This window comes from Lytechinus variegatus, chromosome 4 (assembly GCF_018143015.1).
Source record: "Lytechinus variegatus isolate NC3 chromosome 4, Lvar_3.0, whole genome shotgun sequence".
Lineage (NCBI taxonomy): Eukaryota > Metazoa > Echinodermata > Echinoidea > Temnopleuroida > Toxopneustidae > Lytechinus > Lytechinus variegatus.
The window spans coordinates 50,205,335-50,226,951 of NC_054743.1; the positions used below are offsets into that span (position 1 = coordinate 50,205,335).

At 36.6% G+C, this 21,617-nt stretch overlaps 2 protein-coding genes across 2 annotated transcripts in view; both read right to left on the reverse strand.

Moving 5' to 3' along the window:
- Nucleotides 1–4,771, reverse strand: part of LOC121414243 (CUB and sushi domain-containing protein 1-like) — a 48,909-nt gene extending 44,138 nt beyond the window's left edge. The window contains exons 1-4 of the mRNA XM_041607356.1: nt 4,080–4,771; nt 2,040–2,390; nt 1,675–1,773; nt 125–475 (exon numbers count right to left, since the gene is read on the reverse strand). Coding sequence (XP_041463290.1) covers nt 125–475; nt 1,675–1,773; nt 2,040–2,390; nt 4,080–4,188 — 910 coding nt within the window. The 5' untranslated portion in view covers nt 4,189–4,771. The remainder of the gene's footprint in view (nt 1–124; nt 476–1,674; nt 1,774–2,039; nt 2,391–4,079) is intronic.
- A 1,477-nt stretch (nt 4,772–6,248) lies between these two features.
- Nucleotides 6,249–20,143, reverse strand: LOC121413050 (plasminogen-like). Its single transcript, XM_041605811.1, has 5 exons — nt 20,065–20,143; nt 9,086–9,370; nt 8,088–8,402; nt 7,042–7,362; nt 6,249–6,556 (listed from the first exon to the last, which is right to left on the reverse strand). The coding sequence occupies exons 1-5, from the start codon at nt 20,141–20,143 to the stop codon at nt 6,249–6,251; spliced, it is 1,308 nt and encodes a 435-aa protein (XP_041461745.1).
- Between the last annotated feature and the right edge of the window lie 1,474 nt (nt 20,144–21,617).

Here is a 21,617-nt window from a genome sequence, read left to right on the forward strand (position 1 = left end):
ATTTTCTGCTAAACATAATTTAAGAAAAAAAATCAGTGAGATACGCATCGTTGTATTCAATATGTGTTCGAATATATTTATAATATACTAGTAATTCAAAATAATACAACATCAGAACCAGTACCTGTCCCACAAGAAGCTCTTAATTCTGCCTCAAATCCACTGTACTGCACAGAACTATCACTACTGAATCGGATCTTCATGAATCTACATGGTGCATAAGTTCGAATGAATGGCTGCAGGGAACCTGAAAATGTTGCAAGGGTAGTAGCCGGGCGGTCTGCTTCGGAAGCACAGCCTATTCTAAGCTTGTCAAAATTGCTTTCGATGAAGAAGCTGGTGACGTTAAGAATCAAAGAGCAGTTCTCAGGTATGCTGACGATCCATTCTACTTCAGAGCGAGATGGATAGAAGGCAGGATAGTTTGGCGAAGAGATGTGCATATGGTCTCCATCTCCAAGAGTAAAGTTACCTCCTGTGCGATCAAAAGCGATTGAGGTATTGAAAGATTTTTCTTTAAAGGTCGAGTCCACCTCAGAGAAGTGTTGATTTAAATCAATAGAGAAAGATCAGACAAGCACAATGCTGAAAATTTTATCAAAATCGGATGTAAAATAAGAAAGTTATGACATTTCAAAGCTTCGCTTATTTTTAACAAAATTGTTATATGAAAGAGCCAGTTACATCCAAATGAGAGAGTCAATGATGTCACCCACTCACTATTTCTTTTGTTTTTTTTTATTGTTTGAATTATACAATATTTCAATTTTTACGAATTTGACGACTAGGACCTCCTTGCACGAAGCACAAAATGTTAAAATAATGGAATTCCACGTGTTCAGTGAGGAATGAAACTTCATTTCACATGACAATGACGAGAAAATAAAATATTTCATATTTCATATAATAAAATACAAAAGATATAGTGAGTGAGTGATGTCATCAGTTCCTCATTTGCATACCGACCGAGATGTGCATATAACTGTTTTGTGAAAAGAAGCGAAACTTTAAAATGCCATAACTTTCTTATTTTACATCCGATTTTGATGAAATTTTCAGTGTTATGCTTGTTGAATTTTTCTCTTTTTATTCAAATCAAGTTTTTGTTCTGGTGGACTTGTCCTTTAAGAGCTATTGGCAAATAACTTCGTTCTAAAGAAATAGCTATAAGGCATAGACCTAACACAAAAAGCAAAATAAAATGGGGTAAGATCATTATGCAGTTTGCATATTAGGATATGGTGCAGTGTGCACTACATAAAAAGTATGAAATGAGGAAAAAGATATCGAGGGAACAGAACATGGATGATAAATACCCTGACTGTTGAGTGGATGCTCGTTGTTTGATATCACCGTGGACATGGTGGATGTTTAGCATGTTACCTTTCCGTCTTGTGAAACGCTTAGTGAAATATTCCATAGGCCTCTGATTATTCATATTAATGCTTTTGCTTTTGTTTTCGTAAGATTTTTGCTTAAGAATTTAATCTCATTTCTCTTTTAATTAATAAAAGTAAATGGATGAAACAGCAGTGTCCATCTAATATTGATATTTTTATCAGAATACAACCAAAAATTATACAACAAAGACATTTTAAAGCCTTGGAGCAGTGTGCACTGAATAAAAAGTATGAAATGAAGTGAAAGATATCTAGGAAACTCAATAAAAAATACCTTGACTGTTGACTGGATGTTCTGTGTTTGAAATTGCTGAGGTGTTGGTTGCCGATGTTGTTGATGTTGGAATTTCGTGGATTCGAGTAACAGCTTCGTCTATATCAAAATGCACGAGGATAATAAATATTGAATAAAACTTTGTCTTTTAAATCAATGAAGTAACCAAACAAACATATCTGTCTTTCGTAATCTATCTTTATTTCATTACTTAAAAACTGTGAAATCAAATAACTTATCAAGAGTCTGTAAAAGATATTGTAAGACACAAAAAAATCAGTGAAATTTGCATCGTTGTATTCAATATGTGTCTGAATATATGTTTGAATATGTTTACTCAAATAATTTAACATCAGAACCAGTACCTGTCAGACAAGAAGCTCTTAGTTCTGCCTCGAATCCACTGTACTGCACAGAACTATCACTACTGAAGCGGATCTTCATGAATCTACATGGTGCATAAGTTCGAATAAATGGCTCCAGGAAACCTGAGAATGTTGCAAGGGTAGTACCCGGGTTGTCCGCTTCCGATGCACAGCCTATTTTAAGCGTGTCATAATTGCTCTCGGTGGAAAAGTTGGTGACGTTAAGAATCAAAGAGCAGTTCTCAGGTATGCTGACGACCCATTCTACGTCGGTGCGAGATGGATAGGAGGCAGGATAGTTTGGCGAAGAGATGTGCATATGGTCTCCGTCTTGAAGAGTGAAAGTACCTCCTTGAGTCAAAGGTAGTTTAATATGAGATCAATATTAAAAGAAGGGAATTTAAAGGATTTTCATTTTTACCAAATAAGAAAACGGGATATAGGCAAATTGCTCGATAACAAAGATCTAACGCCCAGGTCTGAATGTGGCAGTATTAGGGTCATATATCTGACTTAAAAGTATTTATGCATATTTTTCCCAACGCTCTTTGGTATTTTTTCTGTATTTTTCAATATATTTTCAAGTTTCCAAACATTTCTTTCTATTTCTATGGCAAAATAGCAATACTTTTACGAGCTTGTTCTAAGTTTCATATTAATGAATTCATTCAACTCCTTTAGAATCATACTTCAATGGTGAGTATACACATGGACCTATTGCAAATTAGGTCCATGGTATACCATCCGCGTTTAAAAGGATTACATTTTTCTTGACAAATACACATTCGAGTGAGGTTTACTGGATTTCACTGCTATCGATTCGGAAAGCAGAGTTTCATATGAGGCATACTAAAATTATGAATTACGTATGGTCTCGAAAATATTGAATGAAAACATGCTTCATATCTGCCTTTATGACGGATCCTTGATCAACAACTATTTCGTTTTCCCAACAATTTGCTAACGGTGAATGCGCGGTGCGTGTGATCTTGCGGTTGCTTTAAATTATAAGTTTGGATTCATTCTAACTTGAATGTTCGACGAATGGGAGGGGGAGGGTATCCACTTTATAAAAACAACCTTCTGAGCAAAAAAACATTACTTTCTCTTATGCACCCCTTTTCTGCTTCGCATCACCCCCTTCAAACATGTTCTGCCGTCCCTGAGAAAAGTATCGACGATTGGAACGACTGAGATAAGTTGAGATATAAATTTTAAGAATATCACCATTGTACATGTAACATTAAATTTCCGTCATGGTCCAGATCAAGACAACTCGCATCAACATAATTAACCAAGTGACATAACTCATTCCAAATGAATTAGTAATAAATAATTCCAGGCACAGGTGACTCAAAACTAATAGCAATAATGAAAAATAATAAAATAGCAAATTGGCAACAATACGGGTCTTCAATTCCCTGGCCCGTGCAGCATTCACCGTTAGCCCATTGTCTACTGCTTTGTTGGTTAAAGCGAAATCTTCTACGATCCGTCGAATGGGTAGAAATTAGGCAAGTTATCTTCTCGACCACACGTTAGTCATATTCACGCATAAGGTCTCATATGAAAGAAGCAAGAATAAACATTTAAGTATTGAACTTTATTTTCCAAATAGATAGCAGTAAAAGCCAGCAAAAAATCTCAAAATCATAATTTGCTCATTACAAATGAAAATTTGGGAGCATAACTTGTCTTCGTTCTAACATAGTCATTTTTGCATTACTTAAACGGCGAGATGGGCTTCAAAATGTAAAACAAGAGAAGCACATATTTTCGTTAATGCACACCTCATAAAGCAATATTGAGATTAAAAAAGCAAAAAAATACACTGAATTACTTTTATTACGGTTTCGTTTTTTTTCTGATTGGACGCACTGTACAAAACAATATTTCAAAACAATGTAGTAGTTGGCGAAGCAGAAAATCATGGAAATACCAAGTCATGAACAGAGAAGTTGGTGTTGTGTAAATTGCATGAAAATAAGAAATAAAAGAAAGTAAAATAACAATAAACAAAGGAGCATGATGAAATTTCACCCTCGATATTGACGGGATGAGTTTGTTCAGTGCTTGAAGTTGTAGTGCTTGTTGTTGTTGTTGGTAGTTCTGGTGTTTGAGTCACAGCTTCTGGTGTATCAGAATACATACAGAGCAACAATAAAAATTAAGCAAATCAAGTGATTCATAAGTCCCGTCTTCCATATTTGTATTCAAACATAGCTATTAAGCAAATATATTAGATATAGGTAACTTACACTGAACCTTTTAAACATAGTCAGTTTTTAGACAAAGAGAGAGGTAACAAAAAATGACACAGGCAAACATTGAACAGTTGAAATGACGGAAGCAGAAGAGGCACTTTCTACTTTATAGCAGAAGTGGTTTCTGCTCAAATCGGATGTTTGTGGTGCTTGTTTGAAATTAAATCATAAATCAATTAAAGTTAACTTATAAAGCAAGTGGTGAAACATAAGGCAATAAAAAATAGAGTATATGAATGCGAGAGAATTTAAATGATGAAACCTACATAACAACCTTGCCAAACAACACAAGTGCTTCAGTATTTGAATCTCAAACCTTGTGGTTTAAATTCAGGATACTCGTCCACTGATCCCTATTGATCAACTATAATGAATTCATCAATAAATGGGCCATTTTGATCTTCAGGAGATACTAATGTACTGAATTTTGAATAAGAAATGTCAATCATCAGCCTTATGTATATGATAATTAGCTCAAGTTTGTACTGGTAGTCTATACCCACAGACCTTGATTTGGCTTGCACTCAACCCCAGCATCCTCATAGTGCCGACAATTGTGAACTCCGATTTCATTGTGATCACAATCAAGGATGTTATCTTCACTCAGGTAACACTGAACATTATCCAGCCAGATCGGTACCGAAGGCAGACCAGGCCCAAACTCTGCTCTCAGGCTGGCTCGAACAGCGCCCTCTTCGAACCCCAGCATTCTGCACACAGTGCTGGCTTCAGCAAGACCCCACAGATCGTCGCAGATAGTCCCCCATTCACCTGCAATGTAGATCTCAACGCGACCCGTCCAAGGGTTTGGACCGTCTCTCAGGCGAACACTACCTTCCATGTCGGTGGGTGTGGGACTTGGTGTTTGAACCCCGTCACATTCCTATTGACAAAAACAGTTGAGCGTTTTATTGACATTTTCATTTGACAACATGTCTGATCTCACTCCAAAAATATTCATGATGTCAGATAAAAAAAAGACTGTCGGATAACCTTTTCAGAAAACGTTCCCCAGAATTTTGCACACTTTTTTAATACTGGATATTTCGAGAGCAAAAAAGGGATTGAGTGATTTTCATGAATTCCTATATATTTATTTTTTTGTAAATCGAATGTTTGGTGAAATTTGGTACATCTCGTGTTCTTACATAATTGTTTTTTCTTCCCTATCCTGGAAAACGGGAAACGCTACACTACGGTAAGCCACCAAATCCAGACTGCTAGCAGTATAGCCTTCACTAATAAAGTTTTGCCCTCATAGACCATATAGATAAGATTGGGGTTTTAGAAGAGTAGCCATTAAGTAATTCTCACGGATAAAACCCATTTGCATACTTTGGAATATGCATAATTTAAACCGCAATCTGTTTGATATTAGCTAATAGAGACAAGTCTAGATCGAATATAAAGAAAACTCCTGTTATTGCCTCTGGAGGACGAGTGGACACCATGCTCGACCAAAAAAAAATCACGTAAAAAGGATGTCTTGTTCAAGATAATAAGGGTGTCAAAAACACTGAATTAATAGAAAAAATCTATTTCGCTAGGAAAGCTACGTGTTTAATTTGCGAGGGTATACAAAAGACCAAAATGTTCTATAAAGGGTGTACTTTTTGCCCCAACAGTCAACATTAGAGTCCGATCTGCGCGAGGTGTGGGAGGTAGGTTGTACTAAACCCAATGATGTATCTATGACATATCGCTGTACTTGTTTATGGGTTTAATTAAGGGAATACTTGCCAAGGGTATCGTTTTGTTTCCAATACTTGTTAAGGGTAGGGTTTCACACGCCAGTCCTTGTTAAGGGGTGCTTTTTGAGACCCCATGGTCGCGCTTGGTATCCACTCGTCGTTGACAGAGCCGCCCCCAGCCCCGTGTGTTTTTAAATTCTTTAGCTTATACTAGACCCCAAGACCCACAAGCTCTCTAAATATACAATTCATAGTCAAGATCTGAGGACATCTGTTAGATGTGTAGAGAAGGGGTGGGGTTTTACCTCTTGTGGGATTCCAAGATTGCAATACTCCCATCGCATATCCGGATCTGTGGTATAGCACCAAGCCATGTCTGAGGTGTCAGGGTTGCGACAGTAGTTATGTTCCCCAATACCAGTGTTCGGGTAGTCTGAAGGTGTCCTACGGTGCTCATGGGGGTACTGGGAGGTCCAAGCCTGGCATGTATAACCGCTCCGCGTCGTATTGATAGTCCCTCGGTAGTCGGTCGCATATGGGTTGGTGTAACAGTCACTTGGACCTGATATTGAGGGTATGATAAAAGGAGATAAGTGGACAGGGATGATATCAAACGCAACTCTATAAATCAAACGTACATTTTACCAATTAGACACACCTAATTGGGATTTACGCATGTTTTGTTTGTTTGGTATGTGACAAGATTGAACCTTTGATTGCTTTTGTTATAAATGTGTCGTTTGTGAAGTATAACAGCAGCTCGCTGTACATGTACGAATGTCCACGTGAGGGTTTGACAGGACAATTTGATAGCAGGTCAAAATCCCGACGCAATGAGTGACGGAACTTAACAGCATCGATATCACTGAAATCTTAATACGAGGTCAATATGTTTCAGAGAGTGCTATCAACAACCTTTCCCCTTCCCCACCATTCATCATAGAATCCTGAACAAACATATTTTGATTAAGACTATAGTCTTTGATATATGAGACTTGGATGATGGTTCTTACATGGTCTTGAATAGGAAGGAATTGTGACACTCACTCAATGCTATATCAGCCAGGCATTTGGAATCCAAGGAGCCAATGGGGCAGTATTCCCATCTCTTGTCGGGATCAGTGGTGTAGCACCATGCTGTGAAGGCGGAACCGGCCACATTTCTGCAGTAGTTGTGGTCTCCTAGTCCGCTGGAAGGATATTCCTCTGGAGTCCTGCTGTGCTCGTGGGGCGCTTGGAGGGTCCACTGCTGACAGGTGCGTCCAGATACGGTGTAGGATACATTTCCTCTGTATGTGGCCGCAGAGGGGTCTTGCATACACAGTGGAAGAACGGTGGTAGTTGGTGTTTGTGTGGTAGCTTTTGCAACTAGAATAGATAGAAACATCATCATCAGTGAGTTTTTAAAACCTTCTGACTCAAAGTTTTAAGATTTGGAGAAGAGCAATTTTTTTAACTATGACATTAGTGACAACATTCTTGATTTAATATAAGGAATTTTCTACAGGACATAATGAGCCTGTCTTGAGACAATAATATATGAGGTTGCTGCAGGCATTTTCCTTATCTGAAATACAGTTTTCTAAGCTCTCTTTTTTCGGATTGTGATACAAGGAGCATTGCACGGCTACTTCTTGTTGGCTCATTGCTTTATTGGCAGAAAACGCCTAAGAAAACGCCTAAGTCCTCACTGTGAAAACAATTATGGCCACCAATGAAACCATGATTATACAGTCTAAGAAAACTCCCCTCTGGCCCGTCACAGATTACATTATCAAGACAAATGTCTCCAGGGCCAGGGCCAATGATTGATATCTCACAGCCCTATCAAATCTAATCATCATGCAAATCACTGTTGTTCCGTTCATGTGGGTTTGTTACTTACGAGTTCATATATGATTGTTCCCCCACCTTTACTACAAATGCAAATTTCTACACTGCCTTGATTCGGCGAGTTCCCATTAACAAGCCTCAGGTGGTCCCTTTGATTGTTATTAAAAATAATGATGAGGAGTTGTTTACAAATTTTATAAGATAAATTCTGAAATGGTAATGTATGTTCCATGTTCAGGTCATCTGTTATCATTGCCTACCTCCAGCAGTAGTTGCAGTAGATGTCGTTGCTTCAGCTGATGTTTCGGGAACACAACTTTCTTGCTGAACCCCAATGTTGCAGTATTCCCAGCGTGTCGAAGTGTTGGTATAACACCATGCAAAGTCTCCGCTTCCATCTGGATTGCGACAGTAGTTGTGGTCACCAAGGCCATCGTCGGGATAGTCAGAAGGGATGTAACGGTGCTCATGGGGTGTTTGGCTGGTCCATCTCTGGCAAGGTCTTCCGTTCCTTGTTACAGATACATTTCCTCTGTAGTCTGATGCGTTTGACAGGGTGTAACACTCTTGGATGCCTAGGGTGTTTCATAAAGGGTTAAGTGTAACTTAGACTCATGCTTAACTCTTTGTCAAACATCCCCTGGTTTGATTAAACCGTAGAAAGAGGGGGAATTAATTCATTCATTTGTCTTTGAATTAAAGGCTGTGGTTGTTATCTAGCTAATGCGAGGGCAAGGGTAAGATTGTAAAAGCCATTCCAACATTTTCCTAATTCCATTATCAAGAACACAAGAGGCTAGCAAACAGGTAAATGGAGTGGTCTTGGTACCTGATGAGTCTATTGAATATAGTCAAAACATTGCCTGTCAATGTGGTGTCAGCACAGGTCTTAAAATTATAATTCTTAGACCTGTGCTGACGCCACATTGAAAGGCAATACCATTGCCCAATACCAATAGTCGACCAATACATGGTTGACGGTTTAAACACTATTTTCAGGTCAATTTAGTTTGCTTCTCGCATGGTAATATTCACATGTGCATTATTGAATACATAAACCAAGTGAGATAATATGACACTGAATGGAGCAAATATTAGGAGAAGACTTCTTTACTCTTTTGAACAATAGCAGTGACGAAGTCTATACCTTCATAATATTGATGATAACTGCCATTTGAAAGGGGCTCGTATTGGTTAAATGCAAACGCTTGCTGATTAATCAAATGGGGGATAAAACGATTATGAACATTAGGAATACCTCCAGTTAAAGGAATGATGGCACACTCGGGATCAAGGTCACCTAAAGGACAGTATCCCCAGCGAACTTCTGGATCAGTAGTATAGCACCAAGCAGTGAAGGAATGGTCGGGGTTCCTGCAGTAGTTATGCTCTCCAAGTCCTCTGTTGGGGTACTCAGAAGGAGTCCTCCCATGTTGATGGGGGTACTGTGAAGTCCATTGCTGACAGGTGTGACCGGATATGGTCTGAGATACATTCCCCCTGTAGTTGATTCCAGTCGGGTCAAGCTTGCAGGAGGGCGTTCCTGTTGATTAATGTCAGAATAAGTAAAAAACGCATGGGCCAATGTATGAATTGTCACTCAGGAATTAAAGTGACAAACTGGTGATCTGGAAAGACCAAAAGCTAGACATCAACCAAGATGAAAAATAGACATAAGAAGAAGGGACATTTATGAACTGTTAGTGAAAATCATATATTTCATTAACCAGCTGCATAGAAAGTGAATAAATCTAAATAAAATCTTTCACTTCACTGTTAAGAGAATTTGGAAGGGGGAACTTTCTAATTCATACCGCCATGGTAGACAGAATGGAAAAGGTGAGATATGGGGACATCTAACAAGTATTTGAGAGAAGGTGAAGAAAAAGGAGAATAGGACATTGCAAAACGCTCCTGCACCCGGGGGCCACTTCCATTCACGGGTGGATACCATGCGCGACCATAATAACTCAAAAAGCACCCTAAAAACGTATTTTCCATATTCTGATAATGCACCCCTTAACAAGTATTGGCATGTGAAACCCTTCCCTTAACAAGTATTGGAAACAAAATGATACTATTTGGCAAGAATACCCTGAATTGAACCCCTAAACAAGTACAGCGATATTTCAAAGAATATGTCACGGACGGCTGTCGTCGGTTTTACCTTTACCTTCATCATTGGGTTTTAGTACAGCCCAACTTGCGCAAATCGTACTTTAAACACGTAGTGTTGACTCCTGGGGCAAAAGTATATCCTTTATAAAACATTTGGGTCTTGATTTTTTATACCCTTGCAAATTTGACCCTAAACACGTAGATTTCCTAGCGAAATAGATATATCCCCTTTTTTCATTATTTTAGTGTTTTGACACCCTTATTACGTTACGTACGTAACGTGCCCTATCTTGAAAAAGACATCCTTTTACGTGTTTTGGGGGTCGCGCACATGGTATCCACTCGTCAATGTAAGTGGCCCCCGGGCCCTGCAATCAGTTACCCCATTTAAAAATATAAAGGTGGATAAAAGGAAAAGTAAATGCGATCGCTCGTATAATTTAATGAACCGCTGCGACAGGTAATACTGGTCGTACGATCTCATGCGATTGAATCGATCGTGTTTGCATTTTAAACGTGTTCAAAGTTCAGATGTGACAAGTCACGGCCGTCTCGGGGTCGTGCGATCGCCTACAACGACTGCGAGTGCTCGCAAAAATATCGATCAAGCGATCGACCATGCTACACCAAGTAAAAACTATTGCATGAGGTCGTAAACTGATCGTGGATCAATATGTGAAAGGGCCTTTAGAATACTTAGTAGTTCTATGATCGTGTGACCTGCCTCGAGATTGCAATCAAGTACAATTGTATTGCATCAATCGTGTCAATATTTGAATGACATTCCCCCGGGGGGGGCACTTACATTGACGAGTAGATACCATGCGCGACCAAAAAAAAAACACGTAAAAGGGATGTCTTTTTCAAGATAGGGCGCGTTGCGTACGTAACGTAATAAGGGTGTCAAAAACACTAAAATAATGAAAAAAGGGTATCTATTTTCGCTAGGAAAGCTACGTGTTTAGGGTCAAATTTGCGAGGGTATAAAAACTAAGACTAAAATGTTTTATAAAGGATGTACTTTTTTCCCCAAGAGTCAACACTTAACCCCATTAGGTAAAGGTAAATCCGACGACCGACGTCCGTGACAAACAAATTGAAATATCGCTGTACTTGTTTAGGGGTTCGATTCAGGGAATACTTGCCTATACATGTAGTATCGTTTTGCTTCGAATACTTGTTCAGGGTAGGATTTCACACGCCCATACTTGTTAAGGGGTGCATTTTCAGAATATGGAAAATACGTGTTAAGGGTGATTTCGAGACCCCATGGTCGCGCATGGTATCCACTCGTCAATGGAAGTCCCTGTTGCACCCACAAATGTAATAACGCCCACAAATGTAATAACGCCCACAAATGTAATAACACTTTACCCACAAATGTAATAACGCCCACAAATGTAATAACACTTTACCCACAAATGTAATAATTTCACCCACAAATGTAATAATGCACTTTACCCACAAATGTAATAATTTTTGATCGCCCACAAATGTAATAATGACTTTACCCACAAATGTAATAAATTTGAAGGGATTTTTGGCAAATCCGTTCTGAACTAAAATCGTATAGTAATGCGTTCATATAGCACTAAAGTGCAAAGTCTCTTTTCCTGACCCGGTTAATTAACAAATTATAATATAAATCCAAAGTCTTTATTCCAGACCCGGTTGTTTAAAAAATTATAATATAAATCCAAAGTCTTTATTCCAGACCCGGTTGTTTAAAAAATAATCATATAAGTACAAAGTCTTTATTCCAGACCCGATTGTTTAAAAAATAATCATAAAAGCCTAAAGTCTTTATTCCAGACCCGATTGTTTAAAAAATGATAATATAAGTCCAAAGTCTTTTCTCCAGACCCGGTTGTTTAAAAAATTATAATATAAATCCAAAGTCTTTTTCCAGACCCTGTTGTTTCAAAAATTATAATATAAATCCAAAGTCTTTATTCCAGACCCGGTTGTTTCAAAAATTATAATATAAATCCAAAGTCTTTATTCCAGACCCGGTTGTTTAAAAAATAATAATATGAGCCCAAAGTCTTTATTCCAGACCCGGTTGTTTCAAAAATTATAATATAAGTACAAAGTCTTTATTCCAGACCCGGTTGTTTAAAAAATAATCATATGAGCCTAAAGTCTTTACTCCAGACCCGATTGTTTCAAAAATGATAATATAAGTCCAAAGTCTTTTCTCCAGACCCGGTTGTTTCAAAAATATAATATAAATCCAAAGTCTTTATTCCAGACCCGGTTGTTTCAAAAATATTATGAGCCCAAAGTCTTTATTCCAGACCTGGTTGTTTAAAAAATTATAATATAAGTACAAAGTCTTTATTCCAGACCCGGTTGTTTAAAAAATAATCATATGAGCCTAAAGTCTTTATTCAATACCCGATTGTTTCAAAAATGATAATATAAGTCCAAAGTCTTTTCACCAGACCCGGTTGTTTCAAAAATTATAATATAAATCCAAAGTCTTTTTCCAGACCCTGTTGTTTCAAAAATTATAATATAAATCCAAAGTCTTTATTCCAGACCCGATTGTTTCAAATATTATGATATAAGTCCAAACTAAGATACGATAATGATGTTCCGGTGGAATAAAAATGAGAATCGAGCCTTGTCTTCTCTCCAGACCCAGTTAATTAAAACTGGTGGAATCAAAGTCTTTGTTGTTGTTTTGAATTATACTGAACGTATTGTGAATATACGCGCTATGAGTAAATTGAGAATCAAGCATAGTCTTTTCTCCAGACCCGGTTATTTAAAACTAAAAACTAAAACCCTATATAGTAATGCCTTCATATAGCACAAAAGTCCAGTCTTTTTCCAGACGCAGTAGTTTCAAAAATTATAATGTAAGTCCAAAGTCTTTTTTCCAGACCCAGTTATTTCAAAAATTATAATATAAGTCCAAACTAAGATACCATAATGATATTCCAGTGGAAAACAAAGAAAATCGAGCTTAGCCTTTTCTCCACACCTTATTATTAAAAAAATTGTGAATAACAATACAACAACAACAAAAACCGTATAAAGACCCCATAATCTTATTAATGCTGGATAACATGGTCATATAGCGTAGTCTTTCAGCCAGACCCAGTCATTTGTTTTTCAAAATAAGGCTAAGAGTAAAAATATAAATAACTCCAAATCTAATACCAAGCAATCCTTGAACCTAAGAACATGTTCTTAAAAAGAGGTTTAGAATGTTGTCTTTATTCCAGACCTAATCATTACAAAAATTACGAAAAAAAATCTTCTAACATAAGACCCTATCATATTCTCTTGGAATAACATGAGTTGTAAAACGTACTCTTTCCTCCAGACCAGGTTATCTAAGAAATGAATTAAAAAACAAAATCAAATCTAAAACCAATTTTTAAAATTTATACCCAGTAAAAAATATGTCTGTACCCCACACCCAGATTCTTTTGTATAATAATACTAAGACCCCTACAAAACATTGTAGTTATGCATTTGCAAAGAAAACGTCCATTTTCCAGACTTGGTTATTATTCAAAAATAAAATTGTCTAAAACAAATACCCAATAATCTAACTACTGTGGAATAACATGGAGATCGATTGTAGACTTTCCTCCAGACACAATTATTTCAAGAATAAAAAAACAATAAAACCCAACCCCAACAACGAATCTAAGAACCAACAATCCTCCAAATTAAGACCAAGTACAAAAGCACATGTTTAGAGCGTTGTCTCTATTCCAGACCCAGTCATTTACAAATTAATTCAAACAATCTTAAAAACATAAGACTTTGTCATATTCTTATTCCTGTTGAATAACATTATTATTATGCTTAGACCTTCGTCTAGACCCAGCTATTTATAAGATAAACAAATATTGAAAAAATCAAAGCTAAGACCAATCTTTAAAATTAAACCCAGTTAAAATGCTTGGGTTTAGAGAGTTGTCTTTACCCCACATCCAGTTCTCTTAAAATACAAATTAAGCAAAAGATTAATCTAAAAACTTAGACACCAGCATCTCCCAAACTATAAAACCCTTTGATAAGGCATACCGTAAGTTGGTATACAACTTGTTTTTGTTTGATGGAAGTGAAATGAATAAAATTGAATTGAATACCACAAAAACGTCAAATTAATAAAAGGTGTAAATATTCAGATCTGAATGGTACGCGCCTTAAAAACCCAAAATAACAACATCAACAACGTTTATACATCAATGATATTGTGGCGTCTTTGTTAATATTGTTTGTCTGTTTTTATCGTTTCTAATAATTTCCTATTTTGAAATAACTGCATGGGTCTAGAGCAAAGACTACACCATATTTAAAGACTGGGCGTTGTGGCGTGCGCCTGTAATCAAAGCTATGTGGGGAAGTTACAAATTGATGCAGAGGTTCGAGCCCTTGTCACGTCTTTCGGATGGTGACGTTAAAGGTCGGTCCCAGACGTTAATAATCATATCTGATTGAGACACGTCTGACAAAACTCAAACACACACACACACACCCACACACGTTTGCCCCCTGGAAAGATTAAACCTCAAGATGTTGATGGACCTGAATCCACCGACGGGACAGCCTAACTCCGTAACTCTGGTACGGGTGTGGGAGGGGGCTCTTCTTTCTTTGCCTGTCTCTCTTTCAGTCATTTCAAATCAGTTTTTTTCCTATCTTATCACTTCTTGATCACATAAATCCTCTCTCTCTCTCTCTCTTTACTTAACGGGTCAATATAACCCCAGAAAATATATCTTAGGCCACTGAGATTATTGGAATTGTAACTAATAAAAAAAAATGCTGAATATATTACAAATGGTGCTTGGTACACTGAAAATTTAAAGTACCGAAGAACTTGTTAAAACTTTATCCCCTCTTGCTCGAATGATTTTCTTTTTAATATCTCATAGATCGTCGATCAACAACCTTATCGTTTACGAGAAGTAATCCCCATATTGTGTGCTGATATCTTATTCCTCAGTTTTTTGTTTTATATGTATTTAAAGGTTTGTGGGTTTTTTTTCATAAAAAAGGAATGAATATACAAGAAATAATAATAATAAACAAGTGGAATGCCTCTGACCGTCTCACCTGCATCACGCGATTCAACATAGCAGCAGTGCTGACTTTGAAAACTACTATAACTCGCACAAGATGTTAAGTGATACTTGGTTACTCTTATTTCCACGTTTTATGAACTAGACCAATACACTTACAGAGATAGGATGGTAATTCAACAAATACCCCCAATGTGGCCAAAATTCATTGACCTCACATGACCTTTGACCTTGATCATGTGACCTGAAACTTGCACAGGATATTCAGTGATACTTTATTACTCTTATGTCCAAGTTTCAAAAGTCAGATCAATAAACTTGCAAAGTTATGATGGCAATTCAACAGATACCCCCATTATGGCCAAAGTTCATTGACCTTTGACCTTGGTCATGTGACCTAAAATGCACACAGGATGTTCAGTGATACTTGATTACTCTTATGTCCAAGTTTTATGAACTAGACCAACATACTTTCAAAGTTATGATGGTAATTCAACAAAAAAAAATCGGCCAAAGTTCATTGACCCTAAATGACCTTTGACCTTGACCATGTCACCTGAAACTTGCCCAGGATGTTCAGTGATACTTGATTACTATTATGTCCAAGTTTCATGAATCAGATCCAAAACCTTTTTAAGTTTTGATTGTAATTCATCAGATACCCCCAAATCGGCCAAAGTTCATTGACCCTAAATGACCTTTGACCTTGGTCATGTCACGTAAAACTCATGCAGGATGTTTGGTAATACATGATTAACCTTATGTCCAAGTTTAATGAACTAGGTCTATATATTTCTTAAGTTATGATGATATTTCAAAATCTTAACCTCAGGTTAAGATTTTGATGTTGATTCCCCCAACATGGTCTAAGTTCATTGACCCTAAATGACCTTTGACCTTGGTCATGTGACGTGAAACTCTTATAGGATGTTAAGTAATACTTGATTAACCTTATGGCCAAGTTTCATGAACTAGGACTATATACTTTCTAAGTTATGATGTCATTTCAAAAACTTAACCTTAGGTTAAGATTTGATGTTGACGCCGCCGCCGCCGTCGGAAAAGCAGCGCCTATAGTCTCACTCTGCTATGCAGGTGAGACAAAAAGAAGTAATAAAAATAATACTAAATAAAATTGTTACCCTACTTCTCATACAGTGGGTGGCAAAAATAGTCAATCATGACTTATTGCCAAATAAAAACATGGAATGGAATGGTTATCCCCTCTTGTTAGAATGTTTTTCTTTTATATAATATATCATAGATCGTCAATCAACAACTTTATCGTTTTCGGGAAGTAATCCCCTATTGTTTACTGATATCTTATTTCTCAGTTTTTTTCATATGTATTTTAATGTTTTGTTATTTAGGTTTTTTCAAAGAAAAAAGGAAGGAATATACAAGAAATTATTTTTTTTAAAGGACAAGTCCACCCCAACAAAAACTTGATATGAATAAAAAGAGAAAAATTCAACAAGCATAACACTGAAAATTTCATCAAAATCGGATGTAAAATAAGAAAGTTATGGCATTTTAATGTTTCGCTTCATTTCGCAAAACAGTTATATGCACATCTCGGTCGGTATGCAAATGAGGAACTGATGACATCACTCACTATTTCTTTTGTATTTTCTTAAATGAAATATGAAATATTTTTATTTTCTCGTCATTGTCATGTGAAATGAAGTTTCATTCCTCCCTGCAACACGTGGAAATTTATTATTTTAACATTTTGTGCTTTAGGCAAGGAGGTCCTAATCGTCAAATTCGTAAAAATTGAAATAATGTATAATTCAAACAATGAAAACCAAAAGAAAGAGTGAGTGAGTGACATCATCGACTCTCTCATTTGGATGTAGCTGGCTCGTTCATATAACTATTTTGTTAAAAATAAACAAAACTTTGAAATGTCATAACTTTCTTATTTTACATCCGATTTTGATGAAATTTTCAGCATTGTGCTTGTCTGATTTTCCTCTATTGATTCAAATCAACATTTTTCTGAGGTGGACTTGACCTTTAATGGTTGCAGGGTCTTTGTTTTGTTGTTGTTGTTGTGTTTTTAATGACTTTTATAACTGGGTCTGACAGAAAGACTACGCTACATTTCCATGTTATTCAACATAAATAGGATCGTGGGCCTTTTTTTTTTTTAATTATTATAATTTTTGAAATAAATGGGTCTGGAAAAAAGACTTTGGACTTATATTATTTTTTTTTAATTAACCGGGTCAGGACAAAAGATTTCACATTTATGTGCCATATAAACACATTACTATAAAGTTTCAGCTTTTAGTTACCGGGTCTGGAGCAAAAACTAAGCTCGATTCTCATTTTTATTCCACTGGAATATCATTAATGTATCTCATTTGGGACTAAAATTATAATTTTTGAAATAACCGGGTCTGGAAAAAAGACTTTGGATTTATATCATGATTTTTTTTAAACACCCGGGTCTGGAAAAAAGATTTTGGATTCATATCATGATTTTTGAAACAACAGGGTCTGGAAAAAGACTTTGGGCTTGCATTATTATTTTTTAAACAACCGGGTCTGGAATAAAGACTTTGGACTTATATAATCATTTTTTAAACAATCGGGTCTGGAATAAAGACTTTTGGCTCATATGATTATTTTTTTAAACAACCGGGTCTGGAATAAAGACTTTGGACTTATATTATTATTTTTTAAACAACCGGGTCTGGAATAAAGACTTTGGATTTATATTATTATTTTTGAAACAACCGGGTCTGGAATAAAGACTTTGGGCTCATATTATTATTTTCGAAACAACCGGGTCTGGAATAAAGACTTTGGATTTATATTATAATTTTTGAAACAACCGGGTCTGGAATAAAGACTTTGGGCTCATATTATTATTTTTGAAACAACCGGGTCTGGAATAAAGACTTTGGATTTTTATTATAATTTGTTGATTAACCGGGTCGGGAAATGAGACTTTGCACGTTTGTGCTAAATGAACGCATTACTATACGATTTTAGCTTAGAACGGATTTGCCAAAAATCCCTTCAAATTTATTACATTTGTGGGTAAAGTCATTATTACATTTGTGGGCGATCAAAAATTATTACATTTGTGGGTAAAGTGCATTATTACATTTGTGGGTGAAATTATTACATTTGTGGGTAAAGTGTTATTACATTTGTGGGCGTTATTACATTTGTGGGTAAAGTGTTATTACATTTGTGGGCGTTATTACATTTGTGGGCGATTATTACATTTGTGGGTGTAACAGTCCCCCCCCCCCCCCCCCGGCGATATTCACCATGTTCACTATCAGTGGTTGATAGGTTGAAAGAGTTGCGTTTAAACACAAGCCAAAAAATGAATCGCAAGTCCCAAATGCGCGTTGTTGATTGGTTGAAAATCAAGTTGCGCATGATATTTAGAGTTGCGATTGATTGCAACTCTTTCTGCAACGGGCCCCAGATGCAAAATACTCTTAGGTTTAGCTACTCTACACTTATATGCATGTTCAATACAGTGGCGTAATGAGCCAATAGTTTTTAGGGGGCTACACTCTAAAAAATGAAGTGCCAATTCAGCTCTTAAAGAGCGTGTATAGTGACTGCACTTCGGAGTGCTGATTTGTCTAGTTCAAATTTGAACGAGAAAAATCAGCACTCCGAAGTGCAGTCACTATACACGCTCTATAAGAGCTGAATTAGTACTTCATTTTTTAGAGTGTAGATATGGCGTATCGCGTAAAAACTTATAAAACGTTGCGAGCGAGCAAAAATTTCGACATTCTTATTCCAAAAATCAAATTTTTGATAGATTTTGACACAATATTTGATTAATTTATTTCCACATTCCAATAACAAAAGTATAATAATGATAATAATAATAAGGATGGCATTTTTACCAAGGGATTCAGTTCCTTAAACTGTTCTCCCAGTGGGCCCTGCTATTATTATTACCCCGGCTTGTATATACAAGTGTAATCCTTTTTTGTCAGCATAACATAACAATAAGCAAATGACATAATGAATTAAATATGCATACATATACATTTTAACAATGTAATGGAAATATATTTATACCTGATTAATATTTTTTATTATCAAAACAAATAGCAGAAAAAATAAACATATCGACAGAATACGTTTTGAAATGTGGGAGACCTCAGTCTAAAGCTCAGAGCTTGAAATTGCTAAAGGCCTCGAAAGAAAAGCTGGAAAAACAGACAAACAGTGCAATATTCAGAAAATAATATCATATTTCTCTCTTTTTTATTTTTCTTGGTCTTGATTTTTTTTTTTTTTTGAGGGGAGACCCACCCTCAAGTTCTGAACTATATACTTATATCTGGCGACTGGGCCTGATTCATTACCCATAATGCAATATTTGCAGCTGTGTAGTCTTGTAATATAGCCCCACTTGAAGAATAACACACTAATTCACTATTCAATACATTCATATCCGCAATGAATATGTTACAAAGTAGAAAAACGGTGTAACCATTAAAAAAACAGATTCTGTTCAAATAAAATCATCTGCTAATTCATCCTCTAAGTTACTAATAGTTATCTCAAAAGACATATTTTACGACTAGCAATTTACAACACACAGTCTATAATAATAATGAAAAAGAGACAAAAATACAGCGTATTTCAGTTCGCTCCTCTCCCTCAAATTCATATTTTCCAATGCTCGCTGTGCCAAATCTTTGATATGGGTAAATTCACTAATTAATTCCAACATTAAAATTGGCAACTTATATAGCAGAAAGGCCTCCATTTTGATTCTCATCTGCTCCTAGTGCTTCAAGTAAATATTAAAGGGAAAGTCTACTCGAACAAAAAAATGAAATGAATTTAAAGAGGAAAATTAAACAAGCGCAACACTGAAAATTTCATAATGATAATACTCTATTATATCGTAAATGAGATGAAAAAAAAACAAATAATAAGATTTCAGTCAGCACTTTAATGTTGATGAACTGAAAGGTAGCATAATTGAATAGATAGGACTAGTTGATTCAATAACTGTGGTCCTATAACAGAAAAAGTGAATCCGAGGAGGTAGGCTCAAAATAGTCTTTCTTACCAGTCGTCTGGCCAGTCGTCAAGACGCAAAAAGCTAAGGCGGCAACAAAGGCCTTCAGATCGCATCCCTGACAAGACATACTCGCAGCCAGGACAGTCAGTCTAGTTTTAGCTCGAGCTAGAGACTGGTCTCTCCTCGTCATCAACCAAACAATGACAGATTGTTGCAAGTTCTGAGTTATTATATGAGATAGATGACAATGACAGACCTGGTAGATTAGGTCAGCACTGTAAACTTTTTGTCGAGAGTAGAGTTTAAACCGGGGGGGGGTATTCTAAGATCATCCGAATATGAGTATTTCCTCTTATTAAGGTGATCTATTAGATAGGAAACAACAAAATCCGTTGTCAGTTATCAAGGGAAATGCTTAAACACGCCCCCCCCCCATTGGCGTCGGAAGTCAAAAAATTTAGGAGGGTCCACCTAAAATTTTGGGATAGACACACACAGGTAAAAAAAAATTATATAAAAGGTTATCAACCAAAATTTTAGAGGGGTCCACCTGAATTTAGGGAGGGACGCAGGAAACAAAATTGACAAGCAAAAAAAAATTATCAACAAAAATTTTAGGGGGGTTCGTCCCCACCTCATTTTTTTGGGGGGGACGTCCCCCTCCCCGCCTCCGCCACCTATGCCTCCCCCCTCCCCATTCTTCCTGATTCTCCTTTCATAGACTCTAAATTCGAAGGATTTGAAATAAATCCAGATCGGCTGTGGATATAGTGACCAGCCGAATGTTGGATTTATTTTTAATCTTTGGGATTCACTATCAAATCTCAAAAGATTTAAATTCATTTAGATTTATATTTAAATCTACAAGGTTTAAAACTAAATCTAATAGTCGGCTGGTCACTATACACAGCCGTTTTGGATTTATTTTAAATCCTTGGAATTTAAAGTGTACCCAGGGTGTGGGAGATTAAACTTTCTATCCGATAATGCAGTTGTTATTCTTATTTTTCAATTTTTGTTTTACATTTGTGAGTCATCTAAAAGAACATTGGGTTTCATGTCCACGTCTCAATTTTGACGCTTGTTTTGTGAGTAGTTTACAATCACAAAATTGCAACTTACGCGCCCAACTCGACGCCCTTATCCAGTTTCCTGTTGTGAAAACTTTACGTACAGATGGGGGTGGCCTGGGAGCTATATCACCCCCCCCCCCCAAAAAAAAAAAAAAGATAAAAGGAGAAAAGGGGTTAGGGAAAGGATGAAATAAAATGGCCTATCGTATCTATTTAATGGTATGTTAAAATCTATCCCAATATAAGTTCGAAAGATTAATGCTGAATGTGCCATGTCTGGCCTCCTGAAAATGTCTTGCTCATTACATAATATAGGATATTTATATTGCGACACATATCCACCTTGTTAGATGCTCAAGGCGCTCTATATTACCCGGCTAAGCTAGGCGTTCATAGCGCATACAGCTTTTTAAGGAATTACTTCCTATCGGTACCCATTTACCTCACCTTGGTTGAGTGCAGCACACTGTGGATCAGTTTCTTGCTGAAAGAAATTACGCCATGGCTGGGATTCGAACCCACGACCCT